Raw genomic sequence first — 23,203 nt, 5'->3', positions numbered from 1 at the left:
ACACAGATCAAAGTATACATGCACACATCTTCCACTTTCCAAAGCACCTCTCTGCACACAGCACATCATACCTAAAATATACATATGTGCACATATATGCTGTAATATATATAATGTGATCATGCAGAAATAAAGCTAAGGCCAGAATATCAGTATTATTTCTACTAGTATTTTTAGATTTTAGTTTTAGTTTTAGCTACATGTATGTGCATGTGTGTGTGTTTGTGTATATGTATCTGTGGAATATAAATATGATTTCAATGCCCATAGAGGTCAAAAAAGTGAGCCAAATGCCCTGGAGTTGGATTGACAGGTGGTTCTGTGTTGCTTAATATGCTTTTGGTGAATCAAACTCAGGTCCACTGGAGAATTGTGGACTCTTAACCACTCAGACATCTCTGCAATCACTGTATCAGGTTGTAACCATTACTGTCATTAATAAATGAATATGATTTATATTTATTAAATTATAATATAATACATTATATTATTCAGAAATTTAATAAACTAGAATTGAGTCTCTTCTTGTATCCTTTATGAGATCTTTATAATAATTATAATAATATAGACAATGACATGAAAAAGTTTGCAACATGTATCTTCAAAGGCATAGTTTGTTTCCAAAGTTGATCTTGCTATAAGTAAATGCTTTTGATAAAATAAAAAAACCTGCTTCTTGGCTTTATTAAAACAAAATTCTAAGAATGTATTTGGAATTGACTACTGAATCAGAGTATAACTTTGGAAATAAGAGAAGTTTCAACAGTTTTTTATTTAAGTAAGCCGTTTAAATATAGTAAAATCTCTATTCAAATAAGAGGAACACTAGATTTAACATCTAGTAGATTTTCCTGTGTTTTGTAAGACATACAGTTCATTTACAATTCTTCAATCATAAATAATCAAATGAATTGAGACTGCAAAAGTCTGTCTTCCTGGTAGGGAAAAGATTTTCTTCTGTGAGAATATGTCAAATGTTAATTTGGTCTTAAAGAAAACATTTAAATTAAAACAATTTTGATAGTTCACAGATTTTCCATTTTAAATCCCAAGCTGTAAATTTTATGGAATACTATTTTAACTAGGCAAATATGTGCTACATTTGTTAATGCTGTGGAATATTACTTTAGCTATGTGGAGGTGTGTTACATCTGTTTCTGCTGCTTTTGATAATGATGTAAAGATGTGTTGCATTTGTTTGACCTTGCCTGCCTAAGGCACCTGAGAAGTCTAATAAAGTGTTGAATAGCCAATAGTTAGGCAAGAGAGTAATAGGCAGGGTAGATGGGTGGAGAGAAGAAATAGGAGGAGAAATCTATGTTCAAGAGAAGAAGGAGAAGATAATGAAGGAAAGGAGAGGGAAATGCCTGGGGCCAGAAGTCAGGCAGATGTCAGACAGACAAACAGAAGAAGGTAAGTAGGGCATACAGAAAGAAAGAAAGATAATAAGCCCCGAAGCAAAATGTAGATGAAGAGAAGCAAGGTAAAGCAGAAGATAAGTTATAAAGGCTAGCGAGAAATGAGCCTAAACTAAGGTTGTGCATTCATAACTAATAAGAAGTCTCTGTGTCAGGATTTGAGAGCTGGTTGGTGATCTAAAAGGAAGCCTTGCACATGTAAGTTTTCTAATTAATAGTTTCTCTTTAAATACATTGCATGGTTATCCAACTGTACGATGTAGATGCTACTATCCCCATTTGAAATATAGGGACTATCCCAGAAAAGAGAATGCCAAAAAGATGAAGTGTACGTATTGCTGCATTATTCTACATGTTGGAGTCTCTCAAGCCCAATCATTTTTCATTTCATTATCTTCCTTAATATTATAATATAATTGTTTTTGGAACATAGAATGACATTATTCAGCTTTTATAGCAGAGAAAACAAAATGCACAATATTTATTTAGTGACTCTAATAGAAATATTTATTTTTATATTTAGTAATAGCATAACATTTTAAATCTTCTCCAACTATTATTATCTATGTTACTATATAGTGTGAATTCATTAATTTTTTTATGTTCTCAGATATAAAATTTGTACATAACATTATTTTTTGCATCTTCATTTTAATTTCTGTCAGGATTGATGATTTTCTTTAACTTAATAAAAAGCACTTTCTTTAAGAAAGATAAGCACATTTAATGTGATTGTTAATTCCAGCTGTCAAATTAATTGGATTATTAAACACCTCATTATTAGTGAGTTACATCATTATGATGTCTATAAGGTGTTTCCAGAAATTATTAATGAAGGAGGAAGATCTCCCTTAAATATGGGCTACATTGTCTTGTGGCAGGTTTCCTAGAATGGAAGGAAAAAGGCAGCTAGAAGAACACTGGTATCTTCTTAGTCTATCTAATAGTGAGACATTCTCTTTACAATGCCCTTCCCCCATGTAACCAATACTTCAAACTATGAGCTTAAATAAATCCTTCCTTGCTTAAAATCCCTTTTGAGGTGACAGGTTATAGCAAAATGAGGAAAGTGGGTGACAGTACATAGTGCCTGCTGTATCTCCACTTTGTTCAATCTTGACTACAATGGTTCATATTTGAAACAAGAGACCTTGAAACACTAAAAAAGAAACATTGATATCCCTTAGAGATACTTTAAGGGTTACTGCCTAGGGCAAGGAGAGCTACAGTAAGACTATTTTTTTCCTCTTTCTCAAATTATGCTTATTCTGACCTAGAATTCCACCTGCTCTATAAAAATGACACATTTTTCTTTCTGAACAAATGAAAACGATCTGGGTCAGACTACACAAGGCTGACTTCAGTTGACAGCAGCAGTTTGTATTTGATATGATGTAGGTTTCACAGCATGTCTCTGTCTTACTGGTCAAGTTTGTTGACTACGTTTAAAATATGAAGTAGTACTTCAGCAAAAGCAGAATCTCCCTTTTACTATTCAAGCTTGAATGTTTCTTGACTTGTCTTTACACTATTGATGGAATTTTCCTTTTCAATATGTATGTATCATATTTCATTCAGTAATTGTGTCACAAAATGTTTTAGCAACAACTTTGTTATTGAGTTTATATGTACTATACCCTATTCTTACATTTCTAAGACTGAGTTTTTGCAAAAAATTTCTAATAGCTTCATGATAGTTACTTCTTTTTCCTGATAGGCAATATTTAATATCTATCTATGTGGGTATGTTTTTTTTCTCAAACTCTTTGAGGAAAAAATATAGATTTCTATGTTTAGCTTTGAAACAAATTTCATCATATTTAGGAGACATACCATGGAATTATATGACCATTCTATAGTCTTAATTTAAAAATATCTACAACATTGAACGGTAACTAGACAAGAAAAGAGATGTGATAGGATCAGGTGACTATTTAATGTTTAGACTTATTTTATCACAGTTAAAACCTATCAAATATGCCTAATGTCAATATTGTTATGTGCCTGAGTTTCCAAGAGGTATATAAATTTACTTATCATTTTTATAAACACCAAGCTTTATGTATAGTTTTATATACTTTTATTTTTAACTTTTAATTTATTACTTTTTGGATGCATGGTCCCCCCTCAGGCCATAGGTGTCCTAGAATTTGCTATGTAGATCAGGCTATTCAAGAAGTCACAATGATCATTCTGCCTCTGCCTCCCAAATACTGGGATTATAGGCATGTGCCACCATGGCTGGTTCCTATACATCTGTAATGAGTTTAAGACCTCAACTTGTGTTAATTTTATTAGTCACTTCCCCTTTAAAGAGAGTTACATAATTTCAATCCAGATGTAAATGTTCTGCTGTTCCCCCACGGACGTCCTTGCAAATTTTGAGACAGTAAGCCATCCATATTTAGACAAATTTAGTTTAGTGATAATACTAAATGAGAAAGTAAAATATTGAATAAAATAACATAAATTTTCATAATAATTTAGGAATTGCTATAGTAACAATATTAGGTGTCTAATGTAAATGGGTAACATGAATGATTGACTCCTGTTTTATTGCCACCTATATGATCCAGCACATTTTACCATCATAGTTACATGAGTGTTCTCCTCAGCATTACCATATATATATGGTATATATATATATATGGTATATATATATTTCCAGATCAATTTTGTTTTAGATATATATATATATATAATTCATTATTTAAATTTCTTCTATATATTTATTGTTAATGAATTTCATGAGGGTAGAGACCATAGTTTTCCTTTTTTTATGATGAACGAACCTCTAGCCCTCTTAGTAACATCACTTAGGACAGTTGACAGAAATTACGGCTAAGTGAATCAAGGGTATAGTTTACCTCATTCTGTATTTCTGAAGATTCAATCCTTTGGTATGATGGAAATATTTGGAGCAGTCTTGGAAATAGGAAACTTTATATATTTTTCGAATCAGTATGACTTGATATGTTCACTTTACTTCCATCCTGTTGATTCTTGAGCCAATTCTGATCACAATTTTAGGCAATGATCCTAAGAACTTTGCCCTGTTATAGACTGCAGATGCATCTCCACTGTCAAATAAATCAGTCCTTCCTTTAAACAAGTCCTCATCAAATCTGGGAGCATCTCTTCATGTATATGCTCACTTCTTTCTATCTCAAAACATGCTTGTGCTCCATTAGATCCCTACTTCAGATGGTCCTCTATTCCTTAGCCATCTTCATACATTTTGAAATATCTTTTCAAATTATTTGCTCTCCAAGAGTAGGAAGGCAAGAGTGAGGAAGACAAGACTCAATCATTACATGTCTTCTCTTGTCTACTGGTACTCCCTAGATTGGATTTGCTTCCCCTAGAATATAAGCATGCATATTCTTAGCTCAAAAGAAAAAAAATTCTATTTTGTAAATTTATGATAATAATGCAGAAATTATGTCATAGATAACTTTAGATTGCCGTTTAGGATACCTTGATTTTTTTTTTAATAAAAAGCACCAAACAAGGAACTGGAGAGATGTCTCAGAGGCTCAGTGCACTTGTGAAGGACCAGAAATTTGGTTCCCCACACCAACGTTCCACATCAGTTCACAGCCACCTGTAGCATCAATCTCAGGGCATTGGATGGCCTGTTCTAGCCTCCACTGCAGCCAGACATGTTTGTGGCACACATGCAAGCATTCATGCACATAAAATTAAAAAAATGAATTTAAGTACTAAATTAATCATCATAAACTACTGAATTAATTTCTTGATACATATTTAGTAACTTTTTGTTCAGATTACCTTACAAACACTCATAAACTCTGCAATATTTGGAGAACATCCTATTTATTTTTTATTTTAATCAAGTATATAGAGCATATCTGTAATACAAGGATGACAGTAGAGCACTTTAATGGACTGCTTTTCTAAACCAAGACTGATACATTTTTCAATATTTTCTTATTTCTGAATTGAAGTATATTCTTCAAGAAGTTTTCAAATTGTTTACCAGATTATTTTGTTTGCTTTTAACTTACTTCCTAGTCATCTGCTCACCAGAACCTTTCACGTGAGACAGATAAATTCCTAAGTCACTGCATTTTACTGTGAATATGTACAACAAATTACCATGCACCAAAATTAAAGCAAATGTTAGGCATTCTTGGGAAACATGGAAGGGCTAATGAAGCATTCACTTCTGCCTTGGATGCAGAACTTGGACTGGACTGGCTATCTTTTCTCTAGGAAGATCAAGAAAGCATCAGAGGTTCTAGTCCCAGCTGTACAGAATGCACAGCCCTGGCTACAGTTAGCTGGGTCTAGATTTCTCTGGGAGAGAGTAATGCAGTGATAAAAATGGAAGCTTCATGTCTCAGATTTCCTTTCACTTGTAGATAAGATCTTAGGTAAAAAAAATCATATACAGATTTTCAAATTTTCTATTCCTTTATTGCATTGTAAAAATGACACCTGTCATCTTTAGAGGATTGGGCCATTGAAAGCAAAACATGAAACCAAGGTCCTTCTCCATAGAATGCATGCACAATAACCTATGCATTTCTCTGTTTTATTTTTCAGCCTCTCTTAGTTATTGAGCTAGGAATGATCTGTACCTTCCTTTATTTAACATTTATGGAAAGGAGATGAAAGGGCAAGAAATCCTTACACGTTTATAACTAATATTAAACAGAACTTAGCAAAGCTGCATCCAGTTGAAATGTAGAATCCATTAGGTCACTCTCCGCTTCAAATGATGAGAACATTAAAAAAAGAGTAAAATGTTTTCTTACCTTGCACAATTCAAGAAAATATACTCTGGGCATTCAAGAAAGAGAAAATGAAAAAAGCAGAGCTATTTGTAAAGTATTCAGCTTGGCAAAAACGAATATCCAATTATTTCTATTCTGTGGGTCCACAGTAGGTTGGAAGTAACTCAAGGGGGAAATGAGAGGGTTTGGATGTCTCTGTCTCCTCTACTTAGAAACCTCCCACGGAGGACTTGGAGCAAAGACAAATAAACTCTCTTTCACAAATGCTTTTGGTCATTGTACTTCACTTTAAATATTGTTTTCAGTATACAATAGATTACTTTTTATATTTTTAGGGGAGGTTTGTTATGACTGGATTTACAAAACACATCTTAAAGCATTTAATAAGAACGTTGAGGAATATAACCCCCTCTTAAACTTATATAAACATCTACCCACTAATTAGCACACATTTCTAATTAACGGGAGCTATTTTTTAAAAAAAAATTGAATGCCTAGAAGATGCAGTTATACCCCAGATGCTCTAAATGCAGATTCACAGCCTCCAGATAATGTAAAAGGAAAAAAGTTGAACCTAAACTAATTCAAACATCATTGAAATAATATAATATCAAGACAACTTTATACTTTGCCTGAAACCATTTCATTTACATGCAAAAGAAATCATTACTACGAAAGAAAAGTCTACATCTACATGAAACATCCACTTCTCAGCTAGAATATTAATTTTTCAATCTGTTCTTTCTCTACTATTTTTCTATTATTGAAATTATGTGTTCCATTAACATTCAGCTCTGCATAAACATATAGATGGCTTATGGGCATCGAGCAAAGGATGTTTAAAATCTTTGTTTAGTAAATGGTCATTAAGGAAATAGTCTAAATATAATACAGAGTAAAGTTAGTATTTCCTTTTGAGTTTCATAAATGATATACATCCCCATGCCATTTTCTCAGCCTTCTGATGTTTAAAAAAGATTGTATGGCTTTCTGCTTCCATCTGGAATATTATCCAGGCTAGTAATACATCTGAACTTATGCTATTTGGGACTATGCACAATTTTGGTCTTGTAAAAAAAATAAAAAAAAATGAAGAGTGGATTGGTTCTAACTTCACTCTCTGTACTAAGTAACTAAAGAACACTAGAAACTCTTCTTGAGTGCATTTTAAGATCACCAAGTGTATTCATACATAGATATCTGAAAATAGCCCCAAATAAGAAATACTAAAGAATACAACTATAAATTTCTGATAGTATGCCAGGGGCATATCTTGAAAAATTTATGCACTTTTGTTTATTATCAAGTTATGTTAGCAAATGACAGTGCAATAATTTAAAAGAGAGAAGAGGTCTATAAAGAGAAATAGACAAGAGAGACAGAGGAAAAGGGAGAGGGGAAATGATAAAGAGGTTAAACAAAGAGCGAGAGACAGAGACACAGAGACAGATGCAGATACAGAGACACAGTAAGTCACATTCAAAGAAAGGAGAGGCAGCGAGATGGAAAGAAAGGTTGCTCTCCCAAGAATTCTAGACTTAATGTGTAAAAAAAAAAAAAAAAAAAAAGCCAGGATCAAGTTTGTCATTATTTTGTAGATTTTTGTTTTTTCTATAATTTCAAAATGCCATAGAAGTAAGTAAGCCTCATGTCAACTACTGAAATAGACATGATAACTATCTCTGTAAGTATAATTCTTCATTTAGGATACCTAAAATAATAGATCAACATACTTTGATTCTAAAAGAGGGCAAATCAAAGCTCTTGTTTCCATCAGTGCTCCTCTTTAACATAATTAACACACAAGTGTTTACCACTGTTTTAAAACAAATCTTAAGTAATAAAAATTTAAGTAATGATTTGGCAGCTCTGTGATATTTTATAGCCAATTTTTGTAAGAGTCAAAGAAAATGGTCTATTAGACAAGCACACAACTTACAGTAAGACTATTTGAAGCCAGCGTAATTTCTGCAATTTTAATGTGTTTTCCATTTTATTTTCTTCACTAATGATTGCATTATTTGAATAATAAGATAGGATGATTCCATGTATCCTATATAGCTAAATATATCTTACATATCATCAGCTATATGTGTGTGCACATATTACTTATTTTCATATTTGGAGTGGAATAAAGCAAGAGTACCCATCTTTTAGTTTTGGATTATTGGGTCAATGATATTAAAGAATGCTGCCCCACAATGCATGGGGTGATAACTATTGATCAGGAAGTTTAACAATAATAACAATTATTTGACCAATGTAAGAAGTCAAATGTGAAAAGCATACCCCAAAATGTATAAACTATCAAAACATACTGTTGTGCATGCATTTTAGTATATTGTTAATGTGTGTAAGGATGTATATCCTAAGAGTATACCCACTTAATGGACTGAGCATATATTACTCCTATAATTTTCAATTGCATCAGAGAGAAGAATTACTTCAAAATACAAGGATAAACATATGACTGGGGGGGCTTTAATCATTGTGAAGATGAAATCCACCTTTATTTTTTTTTTCAGTTTTAAATGAGAGGTATATAGAAAACTTGCAAAACCAAGCATTATTGTTAAAATATGAATTTAGTTATCTCAGTACAATCAAAACCCCAGCAAATTTTATTTATGGGGGAATTTCCATTATAATTCATTATATGTGAGAAGTTTTTTTTTTTAAATAGGAAGAGTCCTTTGCAATTTACTAATTTTCTAATATTCTGCGCTTGCACAATTATACAATTGCTGATTTCCAGGTGGCAGTACAATTCGGAAAAATTATTATATATCAGCATCTTCCAGTTAACTTAGAGGTATGGAAATCTGCTCATTTCTCTGAACACATACAGGGTGCTGCTAGATTCTGATTATATATTTAAGAGCCTTCTAATTTAATGAGTTCAGAGTCAGTGATAGTACAAGCTGTTATTTTCCCTGAGAAAGTAAAATAGATGACCTTCAAGTTGGGTTCATGTGGTGAAACACATTTCAAATTATTGATAATTTGTAAATTAATGTCAGAATGATTTAAATACAAAATAAGCTGATTTTATACTTGAATGCAATTTCCCAGATAACCCCTTGCTCCATTCACATGCATGCATACACCCCCTCAAAAACACCCTCATTCTTTTCGGGTGAGATGGTTGCAGTTACAGCATCAGGCAGATATGAAGCATTCAACAGGAAAGCCTGAGCCTTTGACTACAAAATCTCCATGCCTGTCTGCACTCTCTCCTCTGTTTTCTTCTGAGGAAAGGGTGACTGAGGGCATCTTTTCATCTCCAGAGCTAGCGCTACACATTTGCTTAGTCTCTTAATTGTTGTAGCTTTTCCATAGGCATTCACGATGCACCTCCATTCTGTTTTACACTGTGAAACCGTCTGTTTCCAAAAGCACATTTAAAATTCACCTATCTTCAGATGTCTTCTTCCTAATAATGTTCTCTCTGTAGCCACTTCTTTCTCTCTTTCTTCACACTCAAATTTATCAGAATGTATAACAATTGATTTCCTTATTTCTATATTTCTTATTAACTTCTGTTCCATGTCTACATAAGGAAAAATGCTATATTATCTTACTATATTTTCTCACTAACACCTTGTGAAGACATCAAATCACTGTGGAGTCAACATATTTAAACTAAGCTCAGAAGCATTAACTCACTTCTCCTAAGTGTGCAGCATCTTAGAGAATGCTACTCCATCCAGGCAGACACCTAGACTTTCTCTTAATCCTTTCAAGTTCTGCTGACAGCTAAATTTGGCATTAAGTTTAAGTTGTAAATTCTAGTTGAATCTGCCCAGTGTTTCTATTCATCTACATGCCAGGCTTGCCAGATCCATGCTTACTCATCTGCAATGTGCCTGTTTACCTAGACTGCTAACACTAAGTGATTAGATGGCGAGGACCAGTGTTCTATTTAGAGTGCTGCTTTCCTGGGCTGTGTTTCCAGCCTAATTTCCACATTTTACTCTATTAACCTTATTATGCTTTTATATTGTGTCTTTTCCCCTTCCTTGCCAACCCCACTTCCATTCTCAACTTCAATGGCCCTTTGCTCTAATTCATAGCATCACATATTATCTATTATATTGCACGACCCCTATCTCCTTGCTTATGTATTCATTTGTCAATCACTGGTAAGTCCAAATTTCTAATGATCTAATGTTCTAATTAAACAATCATACTTGGATGAATAAAACATATTACTTAGAGGAATCATTTTTATTTGTGATTAAGCCTCTCTATCAGACTTAGCAATGCACAATAGCACAGTTGTGCTTTTAGTACAGGGTGTCTTTCTGGGTGAGTTCAATGGATTTTTCTCTGAATATTCATAACTATATCTTCCATTCTGCTCTAAATTGTTAAACTTAGTTAACAATTCAGGATAAACTTATGAATTTACCCATTTTCTCTTCATCAAGTCCACCATTACTTTTCCATTTACTGTATCTTTACCTTTTGTCTATGAATTTTTTCAAGTTGACGTGAATGTATTATCCCCAATCTCCGCAGTAAATTCCCTACTTTGAAGTGAGCATTGCTCTCCATTAGTTTCCTAACCAAGGTTTCGAATGAGATTGTGATATCTTGAAATAAGAAGTTCCTTTCCTCCTAATAATTCCTATCAGTCTTCATATGCATTACTGTGTTAATCAACTTAAACACTCACTCACACACACACACACACACACACACACACACACACACACATTGCACTTTATCTCTTGATTTTCTGTCCTGTGCCATGTAGGGCATGCATGCTGAGAAGTTTTTGCAATATAAATGATCTCAATTTGTGTCTTCTCTTCTTAACATATCCTAATATTAACTCCATCATTTTAAAAATTACTTATTTTAATTTCTTATAATCTCAAATCTCTCAAATATGATGGTCAACATCTATTTTCAAGTTATTAATTTTTTGCTCATTCTCCATCCATGAATATGTAATTTGTTCTCTGCTTCCAAGACTTCATTCTTAAATGTTTTTTCCTCAATTAACCATATTTATCTCATCTCCTTTGATATACTATATTTTTCATACTCTCTAATGAACTCCAGATCTTTGTAGATATTAAGATAATACTAATTTTGAGAAACAACAAGCAAAATAGAAGGCTACAAAGGACCCAGTCACTCTCTTTGTAAAACAGTCCTTACATGAGAAGCAGTTTTGTTGAGAGGAAGAAGTGTGTGTTTTGAGTTGGATGTCTAAACTCCAATCCTTATTCCACTACTGGTTTTTCTTTTTATTAAATTATTTTAAAAAAAACTATCTTTTTCTCATTTTAAGTATCAATCCAGATCCCATGCCCTCACCTCCTTCTGTTTCCTCTGCCTTCCCCAACCCCATCCTCATCCACTCCTGAGAGACGGTAAGGTCTCCCATGGGAAGTCAACAAAGTCTAGCACATTACTTTGAGGCAGAACTAAGGCCCTTCCTCCATATCTAGGTTGAGCAAGGTATTTCTCCAAAGAGAATGGGTTCTAAAAAGCCAGTATGAGTTGTAGGGGTAAATCCTGGTCTCACTGCCAGTGGCTCCACAATCTACACCAGTCATTCAACTGGGACCCACATTCAGAGGGCCTAGTTTGGTCATGCTGGTTCACCCTCTCCCCTGCTGTCAGGCCAGAGTAGGTGAGCACCCATTAACTCAGAAAAGCTATTTAAATGGGTATCTTCACCATGGTCTTGGAGTTCTTTGCTTTTCTTCTAGCTCCCCCCTCTCTTCCACTGGACTTTGGGAGTTCAGTCCAGTGCATGTCTGTGGATCTCTGTGTTTGCTTCCATCCATTGCTGGATGAAGGTTCTATGATGACATTTATGAGAGTCATCAATCTGATTACAGGGCAAGTCCAGTTCAGGTACCTTCTCTACAATTGTTTAGGGTCTTAAATGGTGTCATTCTTGTGGATTCCTGGGAATTTCTCTAGTGCCAGGTTTCTTACTAACCCCATAATGGCTCCCTCAATCAAGATATCTCTTTCCTTGCTCTCCCTCTCTGTCCTTTCCCCATCTCGACTATCCTGTTCCCTCAAGTTGTCCTATCCCATCCCTTCTCTTGTTCCCTCATTTGTTGCGGGAGCTCCTTCCGCTCCTTCAGCCAATAGCTGCTGAGATACCAGCCCATTGTGGTGTGGTCTTTCTCCCTTTAAAAAAGCGGCCACTTCCCTCTACTCTCTCTCTGGCTTCCGGCTCCACTTCCAGCCACTAGCCTCCTTTTCTGACTGTGCAGAGGGCTGTTGTCTGGGACGGTGAACTGTAAGTTTTCCCCTTTAAATAAATAACCATTCTATTAATCATAATTCCAAACTGGTGTGGTTTTGTTTGTGACTTATGCCTTCACTCATTTATAAAATTGTAGTGATAGTAGGAATAACTATTATTATATACATGACGTATAAATTAATATTAACTTATTATACCCAAGACATGTTTTGGGAATGATTTTAGAATATACAGGCAAGATCTGTGTTAAATACCAAGAAACTTTTGAAAGAAAAAAAAAAACAGTACAATTCTGATAAAAAGGTCAGTTTTTTTTCTCCCATTGGTTCTTTTTTCCCCTAGTGTCAAATTTACTGTGGGACTGGGACCTAGGGTTTCAAGTCTAGTATTTGTATCCAGAAGATCAATAAAGATGTAACTTCAAACAATTTTATTTGTTTATTAAAACACAAAGAATTATTTACCCAACAAGTAAACTTTGTATAGTAAAAGGTCTTGTCATTTTATTTCTACTTTGCTGAAAGTATCTGTAATTATTTTACAAATGACTCAAGCATATGGAGTGCAAAGTTCAGAAAGGGCCATAAAATGTCAACGACTACCAGCTCGTAGAGCCTTGAAGAGGTGGTTTCCTTTCCTTACTCCCATTCTTTATGCTGAGATACGATGAAATCAAATCACTTTGTGCTGGAGTGTGGCTAGTAGCTGAGAATAAAATCACTTTGTGGGAATTTCATAGGTAAATCAAACTGTTCCCTGTTAATTAGCTCCTGCTTACATACATAATATGTAAAAATAATTGTATGTTTATAAAAGAATGATTAGTTAGGGAATGTGCTAAGGTAATAAGAAATAAAAGCATGAGGAGAGCAATTTACTCTAATATCTGCACATCATTTTATGTAACCACATCACAGAGGGGGTCCCAGCTAATTAGATCCCTTCAGTTAAATGGGAAATATGAAAAAATACTTTCTTTGGATTTAATACATTGCATGTCTAATTATATGAGAAAATAACTGAGTTCTTTATTACCATGAAGTAGACATAAAGACAGAAACTTTGACCTATGAATAACAAATATTTCTATTTAATTATTGGTTATGGGATACCAAAATTGAGTAATACTTCATGATTAATATTTGTAATAAAATATAATTTTATGAAGATATATATGTATAAAGTGTAATTCTAACAATGAGCAGTTTTTTTTAATTTTTAATGTTATATATGTGGACCAAAGATATCATGTGTTAGTTTCCTTGTAAAATTTTATGAAAGATTGCTTCATAGACAAATATATAGGGAGATGTAATGGGTCCAGGGAAACAGATGTTTTCTCTTGGATCCATTTGACTCATCCCATCTGTAACCTACTGTAGCTGATGAAGGAAACAGCCGTCTGTGAAAAAGCTTTCTTTTAGTATTACTATTATGGATAAAACTATTACCCAGACTAAGTCTTAAATTATGGTTTCCTGATGATCAGTGTAGAGCTGTAAATTTCAATATATATGCATATATCATAATTTAAACAGCTTAAATATTTTTACTAGCACAATGTACCCCCAAAGTAGTATTTTCACATGGCTAAATTATTAATGCCATTTTCACCACCCATTTTTCTTAGCATCCCCTTAGAAGTGGGTGCATCAGAGACAAACAGCTTCTATATTTTAATTACTTTTGAAGTACTCACTGAGCACATGTGGCAATGGGCACTCTGTGGGACATTGCAGGTCACCAACAACCGTAAGGAAGACTTGCAAGTGTGATAAAGCCTAATGAAAAAGTTAGACACTTAAACTGAGAACTAACCTATAGAGTATGCAAGGACAGAGGCAAACTTAGCTCCAGGAACTATCAGGAGATCTTAAATGCAGGACATCAGCAGAGGAAGAATATAATGTCCAGGATTGCAGACTCTGCCACAAGATACACCTTCTGTTATTTGTACAACCAAATACTAGCCCTTGTGTTGATGTGAAAAGAACTTACTGCTGAAATATCATTTTTACATCCATCCTATAGGGAGACAATGTGTGTGGGCTCGAACTAATCACATGAGCATTGGAATCTGAGTTCACAAACACAAACTAAGGTAGGGGTCCATGAACTGGAATTGCATGCAACAAAGCCTAGCCCAACCTTTACTATAATACTTTGGAAAAGTAGCTTTCACTCTAGCCAAATATTTTTTGGTAAAACTGAAATGGTGATGTCCCATAATAATTCATTTGTATTGGGAAAATATATCTCAGAAATATCTTAAGAATCTTATCTCCAAGAAAATAGACTTATAATCCCTTAAACTTCAAAGAGCTCTGAACTAAATGAACCTCAGTAGACTTGGAAAGAAACTGCAAATTTTAGCTGAAAAATCAGATGTCATCAGCCCCAGTGACTACCCAGGTATCAGAACCATCCAGGACATGTCTGCACTTTCTCTACAGAATTTTATGTTAAGCTGCTGAGCTGTGGTAATGTACCCAGGAGCAGGATTCTTATAGTTAATTAGGCACTTCTTTAGTCTACCTAATCACAAGTCTTAGTTGTCTATCCATTACTATTTTAGTCATTAAATACATAATCCTATTCTGTAGTGTTTTAAATTTTATAATAGGTCTAGAAACCACATTATGACAGCAAAGATGTTAATTCACTAGAGTCATTAGACTAGCAAAATTTACTTTAGTATCTTTGCTCTTACACAATTTTTCTACTTTTTCTGTACAGATCTGGAGTAATCCTTTACAGAAATATACCTAAATTTAAGAAATGAAGACAAGAGGAGGTTAGAAAATCAAAGGCATGCATTACATATATTGCAGTCATTGTAGATAAAACTAAAATCCATCTAATTAATTTTATGTGGGCAATGATAAAATAAGTATATTAATACATGATATAATACATATATTAATAATTTGCCTCAGTACTCAGTAGTTTACTAGTAACTGCTTTTTGGCACTTAAATAGGGGCCAGGTATTTATGGTCATTTTTGATGGCATTTTTACATATATTCTTTTTTACCTATCAATGCTCATTTTTTTTACATATTTACGTCTTAGTCTTCTGAAAAGGTAAGTTATCTTGATTAAGAATTATCTTCATTATCCTGTCACATTTATTATTTTCTACTTCTGTTAAAGTCTATCAAGGCATTGCTGGCTATTATAGAGCTTTTTGTCACTTTATGATAATTTACTTTGATCTAACTTGGAATAGTAATTGTCACAAACTAAAAACTGTAGAATATACAAATGGCAATGATAAAGTGATTATTTTCATGTGATTCATAGAATTTAAGAAGTCTTGGCATATCATGGCAGGACCGCTGAAATCATACACTGTAGTCTCTAAGATTCAGGGCTTGATGTACGTTTTCTATTGCTTTTGCTCTCTGCAGTTGAGATCAGATCACCAACAACAGGTGAAGAGGTATTTGTGAGATACAAAGCAGTTTTGGCATCTTTTTGAGTTAGAAATAAATGAGTATAAAACATGACTATTTCTTTACCGTAAAAAGATAATTTTGGCTGCGTGAAAATTGAATATTTTGAATATTTCCTCTACCCAACATAATATTTTGATCCTTGCTATTATACTAAACATTTTATCGGTTTAATAGATTTACACTTTTTGCTTTCATCCCAAAGACAATGGCCTAAAGAACCTTTCTTGACTTTCAGTAGTGAATATGGATTAGTTTGTAACATTTTTTTATGCTTGCTAATCTTGAATACAGCGATATTTCCAGTGTCTGGAAAGCTTTGATACTGTGGTATGAACATTTTGATATCAATATGGAAACCACTTGAGCATCTTGAAAGTGCTTAAATTCTTTTTTTTTTAAGTAGCCTCTTCAGCTACATAAGCAATAGTTAAGAAGTGAGCAGAGAAACTTTATGAAGCCCTTGCTAATTCTGAGACTGTTTTGACATTTCACTGGTTATGGAAAGCATGGCGTGAATCACAGGAAAGGAAGAGCGTCACACCCTTCCCTTCATCTCTTGGCTTGCTTATTTGAAGAGAATGTAACATACAGAATGCAATGGAATGCAGATAGCCTTCTAATAAAAAAAAACTATGCACTTTTATTTATTGTATTTGGGCACCATTAATTATAACTACCTCTCTCAAAGGTCACCATTTATAGGTGATTTGCAGCATGTGATCTGTACATAAATTCTGAACTCGCTTCCTTGGGAGAAAACAAAGCAATTCAAGGTGTCACATGTAAGTGGTACCCGGACTGTACTGCCATTTCTTCATCTCCATCACAAACAGGTCAGTTTGACAAAGCCTAAACTGTCATGTGACCTCCTGGGCAACCCTCACTGTACCATAACGGAAAGTGTGACTATGACCATAAAAGTTGGAAATGTTTCAAATAGTTCTACACTATAGACTTAGAGAAAATAAATTCAGTTATTGTACTACATATTGCAAAATATATAAAATAAATTAATTAGAACAAAGAGCTAGGCCAGTTAAGAATAGAGGAACAGGTAATCTAGTATGTATTTTTATATCTATTTCAATATTTTTATCCAACAAAGTAAAATGAATTTATAGTTAGTTTACATTTTGCTAGCTAACATGGAGAAATTCCTCAACAAGAGAGTTAATTATTGTTCTGATTAACACACTCATGCCTCGTGCTATATGAGAGTAGGCTATTCCAGTTTTTCATATATTTCATATATATTGACAAAGAATCCAAGAATAAATCTAATATTTTTATATCAAAAGGAATCTATATGAAAGTAGCCTGTGTGCTAGCTAAGACAAATGTCACACACAAAAATAAAGAGTCTTGAAAAACACAATTCTCCATGGTGTTATTGGGAGGAAACCAGAATAATGAAGGTAAAAATTTGGGAAAAGGTTGCTCAAAGTAAATGTTATATTCAGGCATTAATTAGATTAGAAAATGTGAATGAGAGAAAGAATAGATAATTACTGATTTTATTTTCCATGTAAGTAGGATATTCTATGATACAAAACAGAGTCTTTATATCTTTTTTAGCATATCTCACCATTCTTCCTGGAAGAGACTCCAGCAATGGCTTGTAAGGTAAATGGAGTGTGGAAAACCAATTTACAAATTGCAAGTTTCGGGAAAAAATGACACTGCTTTGAAAATGAATGTCAATCAAGATCAGAAACATTTTACCTGCTCTCATTTAAATCTCCAGTCCTCTTTTCCCTGCAGGGTTAGGAAACAGAACACAGAAACAAAAACAGTGGGGCAGTGGGGAGTACTACCTATAAATATTTTGAAGAAACAACGTTGGCATGCTCAACGTAATTTTCAGTGACAACAATACAAAACTAAGAATTTGGATGCTGTACCAATTAAAAGGTGGATTAGGACGCTGAAAATATTCATTTCCCATTGTCTTATTTCTGGGTCTTTCCACTATGAAATATTTGCGTTACTCAATCAAGATGGACATTTCTAAAACTATCAATGTTTCTGAAAGATGGAAAAGGTGCTGAGATCTTAGTGAAGGATAATATGCTTCATGAATGCATATTCATCTCATCATAGACATGTGGAACCTGAGGGAAAATCTGACTACTCCAAGTTTTCATCCAATGTAAGTCAAATACTCCAAAGAATTAAAAATAAATGTTTTATGGACCTTCTTAACTATCATATGTGCAGCCCCTGACAGGTCACATAACTCTGAGAACTCAACACAATTGAAAAATACAGTTACATTGTTTCAAAGTTATAAAACAGACATGGAGTAAATACATCTAGAGTTTCAGATAAAAAATAATTAGCTGCAAGTTACCAATTACCTATTGAAATCATGGCCCTGGGTGATAATCTGATGTAAAAAGTAAATGATTAATATCTGAAAAATTTTAATATGTTGATTCTGTATTCACTAACTTATTAGATTAAAATACAAATAGGTCAATACAATTGTTCTGAGATGATGTCAATATTTCAGTCACAGCTACAAGTGTAGTCAGTGACTGTTTAGTCCAGGATGGTATCTATGTGTTGTCTCATAGAATTCTCAAACTAATTTTATAGTATCATCCAATTTCATGGATAAGAAATAAGATAGGACCCATATTGAAACCATGTGTTCACACCGACGAACTTTGCTCTTTACCTGGTTAGCAGAGTTACAAGTGACTTCTCTTAGGAATGATGTACTGTATTTTACAGTCATTTACTATTTCTAGCCTTGGGTATCTACTGATGACATGGATAATTATTTGTATTAGTCTGAAATTATGGATTATTTCATGGAAATCCAGGCATGTTATAAGATTGAAAATTTAATCATTTTGTTTAAATTCGTAACTTATTAAATCTATAACTAGACACATTACGATTTTGAATTGTGTGACATCAGTTAAAATCATTTGCAACTACAAATGAACTGTTACTCTCCACCTATTCCCAATGACCAAGTGTCCTCTCCCTGATTCTCAAGGCAAAGTGACAGAAATAGCCCCCTTCTCTCAAGAAAGCCATCAAGAAGGCATCAGTACTCATTAATGCTTTCTGGTGACTTTGAGAGACTTCTCTCTTTCCCCTGAGAAGCAGGAATTCACATTTCTGAGGTTGGAGAATCCTGGTTATACAAAAAAAATAGTGATAATGTTATATAGAAAAGTATAAAACAAATGAGTGGGTTCTATAAGCTAAGCACTGTTACCAAGGAAACATGTAGTCCTCAGAGCAGTTTAGGAACTACATAAATGTTGCCACTGTGCACATGAAACTGTGCCCCTCAGATAACATAAGGACCTTCAAGTCGCATGTCTAAAAATGATGAGAGCTTGATTTTAAATCTGAAAATACGATTTCAAAGGCAAAATACTTTAATCACTATGTGGTAAAATATTAGATTAAGTTATAAGTAAATTCATATGAATAAATGGAAAATCATTCCCATGATAGTTCAGGGACCCAGTCAGTGTCTGAAGAAGAAATATTAGTTTATGAACATGACAAGAATCCAAGTTAACTCTTGAAAGACAAAGTTGGACTTGGATTTCTGTCTTAACTCCCATGCATTGCTTCTCTTTTTTCTTCTCTTAGTTTCGTTAAAGCTGTCAAAGTCCTCAGCTGTCTTAAGACAACTACATTAACTTGTTTTACCAGCCCAAGTATCAATGTGCCACTGTTGTATAAGCCATGTTGCTCTAAACACCTAATTTACTTTAGAACTTGTCATCACTACTTAACAGACAACACATGAAGATGACACATCAATTATTCAACCACTTTAAAACTTAGAAGCAATTAAAGGCAAATGAATGGAAAAGCTGTGAATGGATTCGATGACATTGATGAATCTTATACATGTAATATTTAGTGAAAGTAGCCAGATGCATAGAACAAGACTATATTAAGACTGAATAAGATGGAAACACTAGACAAACTGTTTTAGGTGTTAGAATTTAGAATAATGGCAAGCAAGCCCTTATAAAGGCAGCTCCTGAAATCTATTGCTATTGTTATGCTTCTTATCTGATGATTATGTTTTACAAATGCTTCATTGTCATATGATAACAAAAAACATTTTATTAAAAGCAACACTTAATCTAAAATTCTCATTGTTTTTAACTTTGCTGTAGTATTTGCAAAATGATCAAATGTATTTGTTTTTGAAAACTAATAGTATTTCTATATGAAGTTGCAAAGCACTACTTTCCTAGTTAAAATGTTTCACAAAATATTTTAAAATCATGTTTATTTATGTATAAACAATAAACCACAGATTTATATAATTTATAATAAAATCTATAAGGCATGGTTTGTGTCAAGCATTTTTATCTGTGCAACCAATACCAAAATAAAAGTGGAGATTGACTCATCATCTGCAAAAGTCTGTTTTACTATCCACAGTGAACTTTACCCCTAAAATTTTAGTTTTTGGCAACTCTCACTGAATTTTAGTTCTGTATTTTTATCTTTTCCAGAGTTTGATATAAAAAGGAAATCAAGCAATATGTATTTCTGACAGTCTGGCTTCTTTCATTCAGCGTAGTGAGTTTGAGATCCATCCACTGTGTGTGTAGCATCAATTTCTTCCTTTTTATTACTCAGGCATATTTCAGTGCACAGGTACACCACAATAGGATAGCCTTGCTTGCTTCCAGTTTTTGTTGTTTATGATTAAAACGACTGCAATTATTTGTGCTCAGAAATTTGTGTAAACATGAATAATATATTATGTTATTATAATTCCAATATATGGTTTAACATGCACAAAATATTTTTCAAATTTCATTGATTCTATGATAATTTTTCATCTGGAAATATAACATTTCAAAATAACACAAAATCAGATATTAAATTTAAATTATATAACTAACATTTTATAAGTATCAATTAACATTCTCAAATTTCTCCTTTATGAATTTTTAGTTTTTATATTATATCTAAGATTAAGAATATTCTTTTGAAGTTATAATTACTAATTTTTAAGTGTATAAAATTTAAAATCAATGCCATTACTACTCAAAACTCTGAAATCCTAACAAATGAAGGTAAAATGAATAAATGATTTTAAAAGCAAAGCATTTTCCATTCTGTTGTAACTCTCATTTAATGGACTTAAACTATAGTCCAATTGGTTAGTATTTTTGTCGGTGGTAACAAGGAAAGAATTTGAGTGATAAAATGGAAACATGGTTGATGTTACCTAGCATGTTGTGGTAAAGTGGAATGGCCCGTCCATGGGTAGTAAATGCAGTCATGACTAGTGGGACCGTTACACCTGCAAGCAATTACAGAACAGAAAACATCACTCTCCATCCACAGTGGCATGCACACACATGCACCAGTGCTCACGCATGGAGCCTTGGAGGAAGAACATGAGAAGCAAGCACACCAAGTACCTATCCATCAGGCCGATGCAATCTTCAATACTTGAGCCTATGCACCTGCAGAGATTAAAATTTCAAAGAAATACAAGGAAACAGAAATCAGTCATTAAGCGAACACAACCAAAAACAGCTGAGGAAAATACTAAATGTACCAAATTCTTAATTTTAATATTTGGCAGTTTTTGAAACAGCGTAGTTTTAGAGACTGAGAGAAAAATTATTTCTCGGTGAAAACACAGAAGTAAACTGAAATTATGACTTAATTAAAATTACCCTCTCAGAACACTGCCAGAAACATGGAGGTAACAACGGGAATTTTACCTGCATCTGTGGATAATGCCCGTAAACATCAGTCACTTCTGATCCATTCGCATTGTTCATCACTATACACAGCAAGATTAATTACTCGATAGTTCAATGACTATGAATGTTTTCATGTACATCATTTCTCTTAAAACACCGTTAAGTTTAGGGAAAATCCAAAATCAATAAAAAGGCAATGAACAATTGACTGTAGTATAATAGCCTTACTCTTTGTGTTCATTAAAGATGGATATTGGCAGAAAATATGTTAATATATTTTAATGTAATTCCCATGGATATTTTACATAATCAGATTATTTCCATCCTTGGTTATGAATTTCTTTATTTTTATCATTAAACATGCATTTCTTTATAACTCAAATGAACTGATTGGCTCTCACTGCAGTTCATGATCACTTTTAAATAGCAAAAACATGATCTGTACACAGAAACTTTTATTTTTCAAGACAGGTTTCCTTGGTTGCTATAGAGCCTGTCCTGGAACTAGCTTATATAGACCATGCTAGCCTCGATCTCAGAGATTCACTCACCTCTGCCTCCTGGGTGCTGGAATTAAGGGCATGGATACTACTGCCCAGCAAAAAAGAAACTCGCAATATTGAACTCAAACAAAAGCAAATAAAAACCCTGTAGTAAATGAATAAACTCACAAATAGGAGGCTGAGAAATCTACGAAGACAAAAACTTGACAAATGTATTTAAATACACAGAATTTTCATATATAGTCCTTAGTTTTTCATTTTGAGCCATTATGGAAATCCTTTTTCTATTTTCCAATGTATTTAAGTTGAATTTGTTTCTTATTTTCTCTTCTTCCTTTCAAAGAAACACAGCTTCTGGGGGTCTGAGTACAAGAGCGCCTAATTTGGGTGGGAATAGAGAGTATACATGTTTTTTCAAACTCTGAGGTTTAACAACTGGAAAAGGAGCCTTAGGCACCCAAAGATGTGGACAGACCATCTGCAGCTTCTGAAACTCACCCGAGATGCTAGTGAGCACATAGAACATATCTGATAACTTAAGTCATCATCTTTCTGCTCCGTCATGTATGCTATAACATTACCACTATGTAGAAAATCAGTTTTCTGTGTTTTGTTTTGAGGATCCCCTTTGAGTACCAAAAGTAAATTTTAACCTGAGACAATGTGACAAATTTGCATAAAATGAAGAGATAAGAAACAGCTAAAGAACACATTGTTGACTTAGTTCCACATATTAGATCTAATCAAAACAATTCTTAATTGGAAAATAAACTACTAAAAGTCCCTAGAATAGAATTGTATGATTTTCCTTTATTTTGCTCTAGTGAGTTGATTTTTTTATTATGTTCCTGTGATATTCCCTTCAAAATGGTATTTTTATGACAGTACTACCATTTTGTAAAATTAACAGTCTACTTCTTACTTCCCAAGAAGACTCTGAAAAGCTGTAGTTTGTGTGTAATCTTTTTTTTTCAGAATTTCATGTATTTTGATTTTTTTTAGATTTGTGAATCAATAGCTTTTTTTTACTATAAATTTTTTTTATTGAGAATAAGAAAAAAAAAGTTTCTGCCTCCTCCCAGCCTCCCATTTCCCTCCTCCTCCCCCCCCCC

At 33.5% G+C, this 23,203-nt stretch overlaps 1 protein-coding gene across 1 annotated transcript in view; it reads right to left on the bottom strand.

The window, feature by feature from the left end:
* Erbb4 (erb-b2 receptor tyrosine kinase 4) overlaps nucleotides 1-23,203 on the bottom strand; it is a 1,076,399-nt gene that overhangs the window by 241,076 nt on the left and 812,120 nt on the right. Inside the window, 1 exon segment of the mRNA XM_050154172.1 lies at nucleotides 21,102-21,176. Within this exon segment, the coding sequence (XP_050010129.1) occupies nucleotides 21,102-21,176 (75 nt within the window).

Source organism: Alexandromys fortis, unplaced genomic scaffold (genome assembly GCF_014885135.2).
Source record: "Alexandromys fortis isolate MF-2015 unplaced genomic scaffold, M_Fortis_MF-2015_v1.1 scaffold_40, whole genome shotgun sequence".
Taxonomy (NCBI): Eukaryota; Metazoa; Chordata; class Mammalia; order Rodentia; family Cricetidae; genus Alexandromys; species Alexandromys fortis.
The sequence above is the reverse complement of the archived record's forward strand: the minus strand, read 5'-3'. Positions and strand labels throughout refer to the sequence as shown.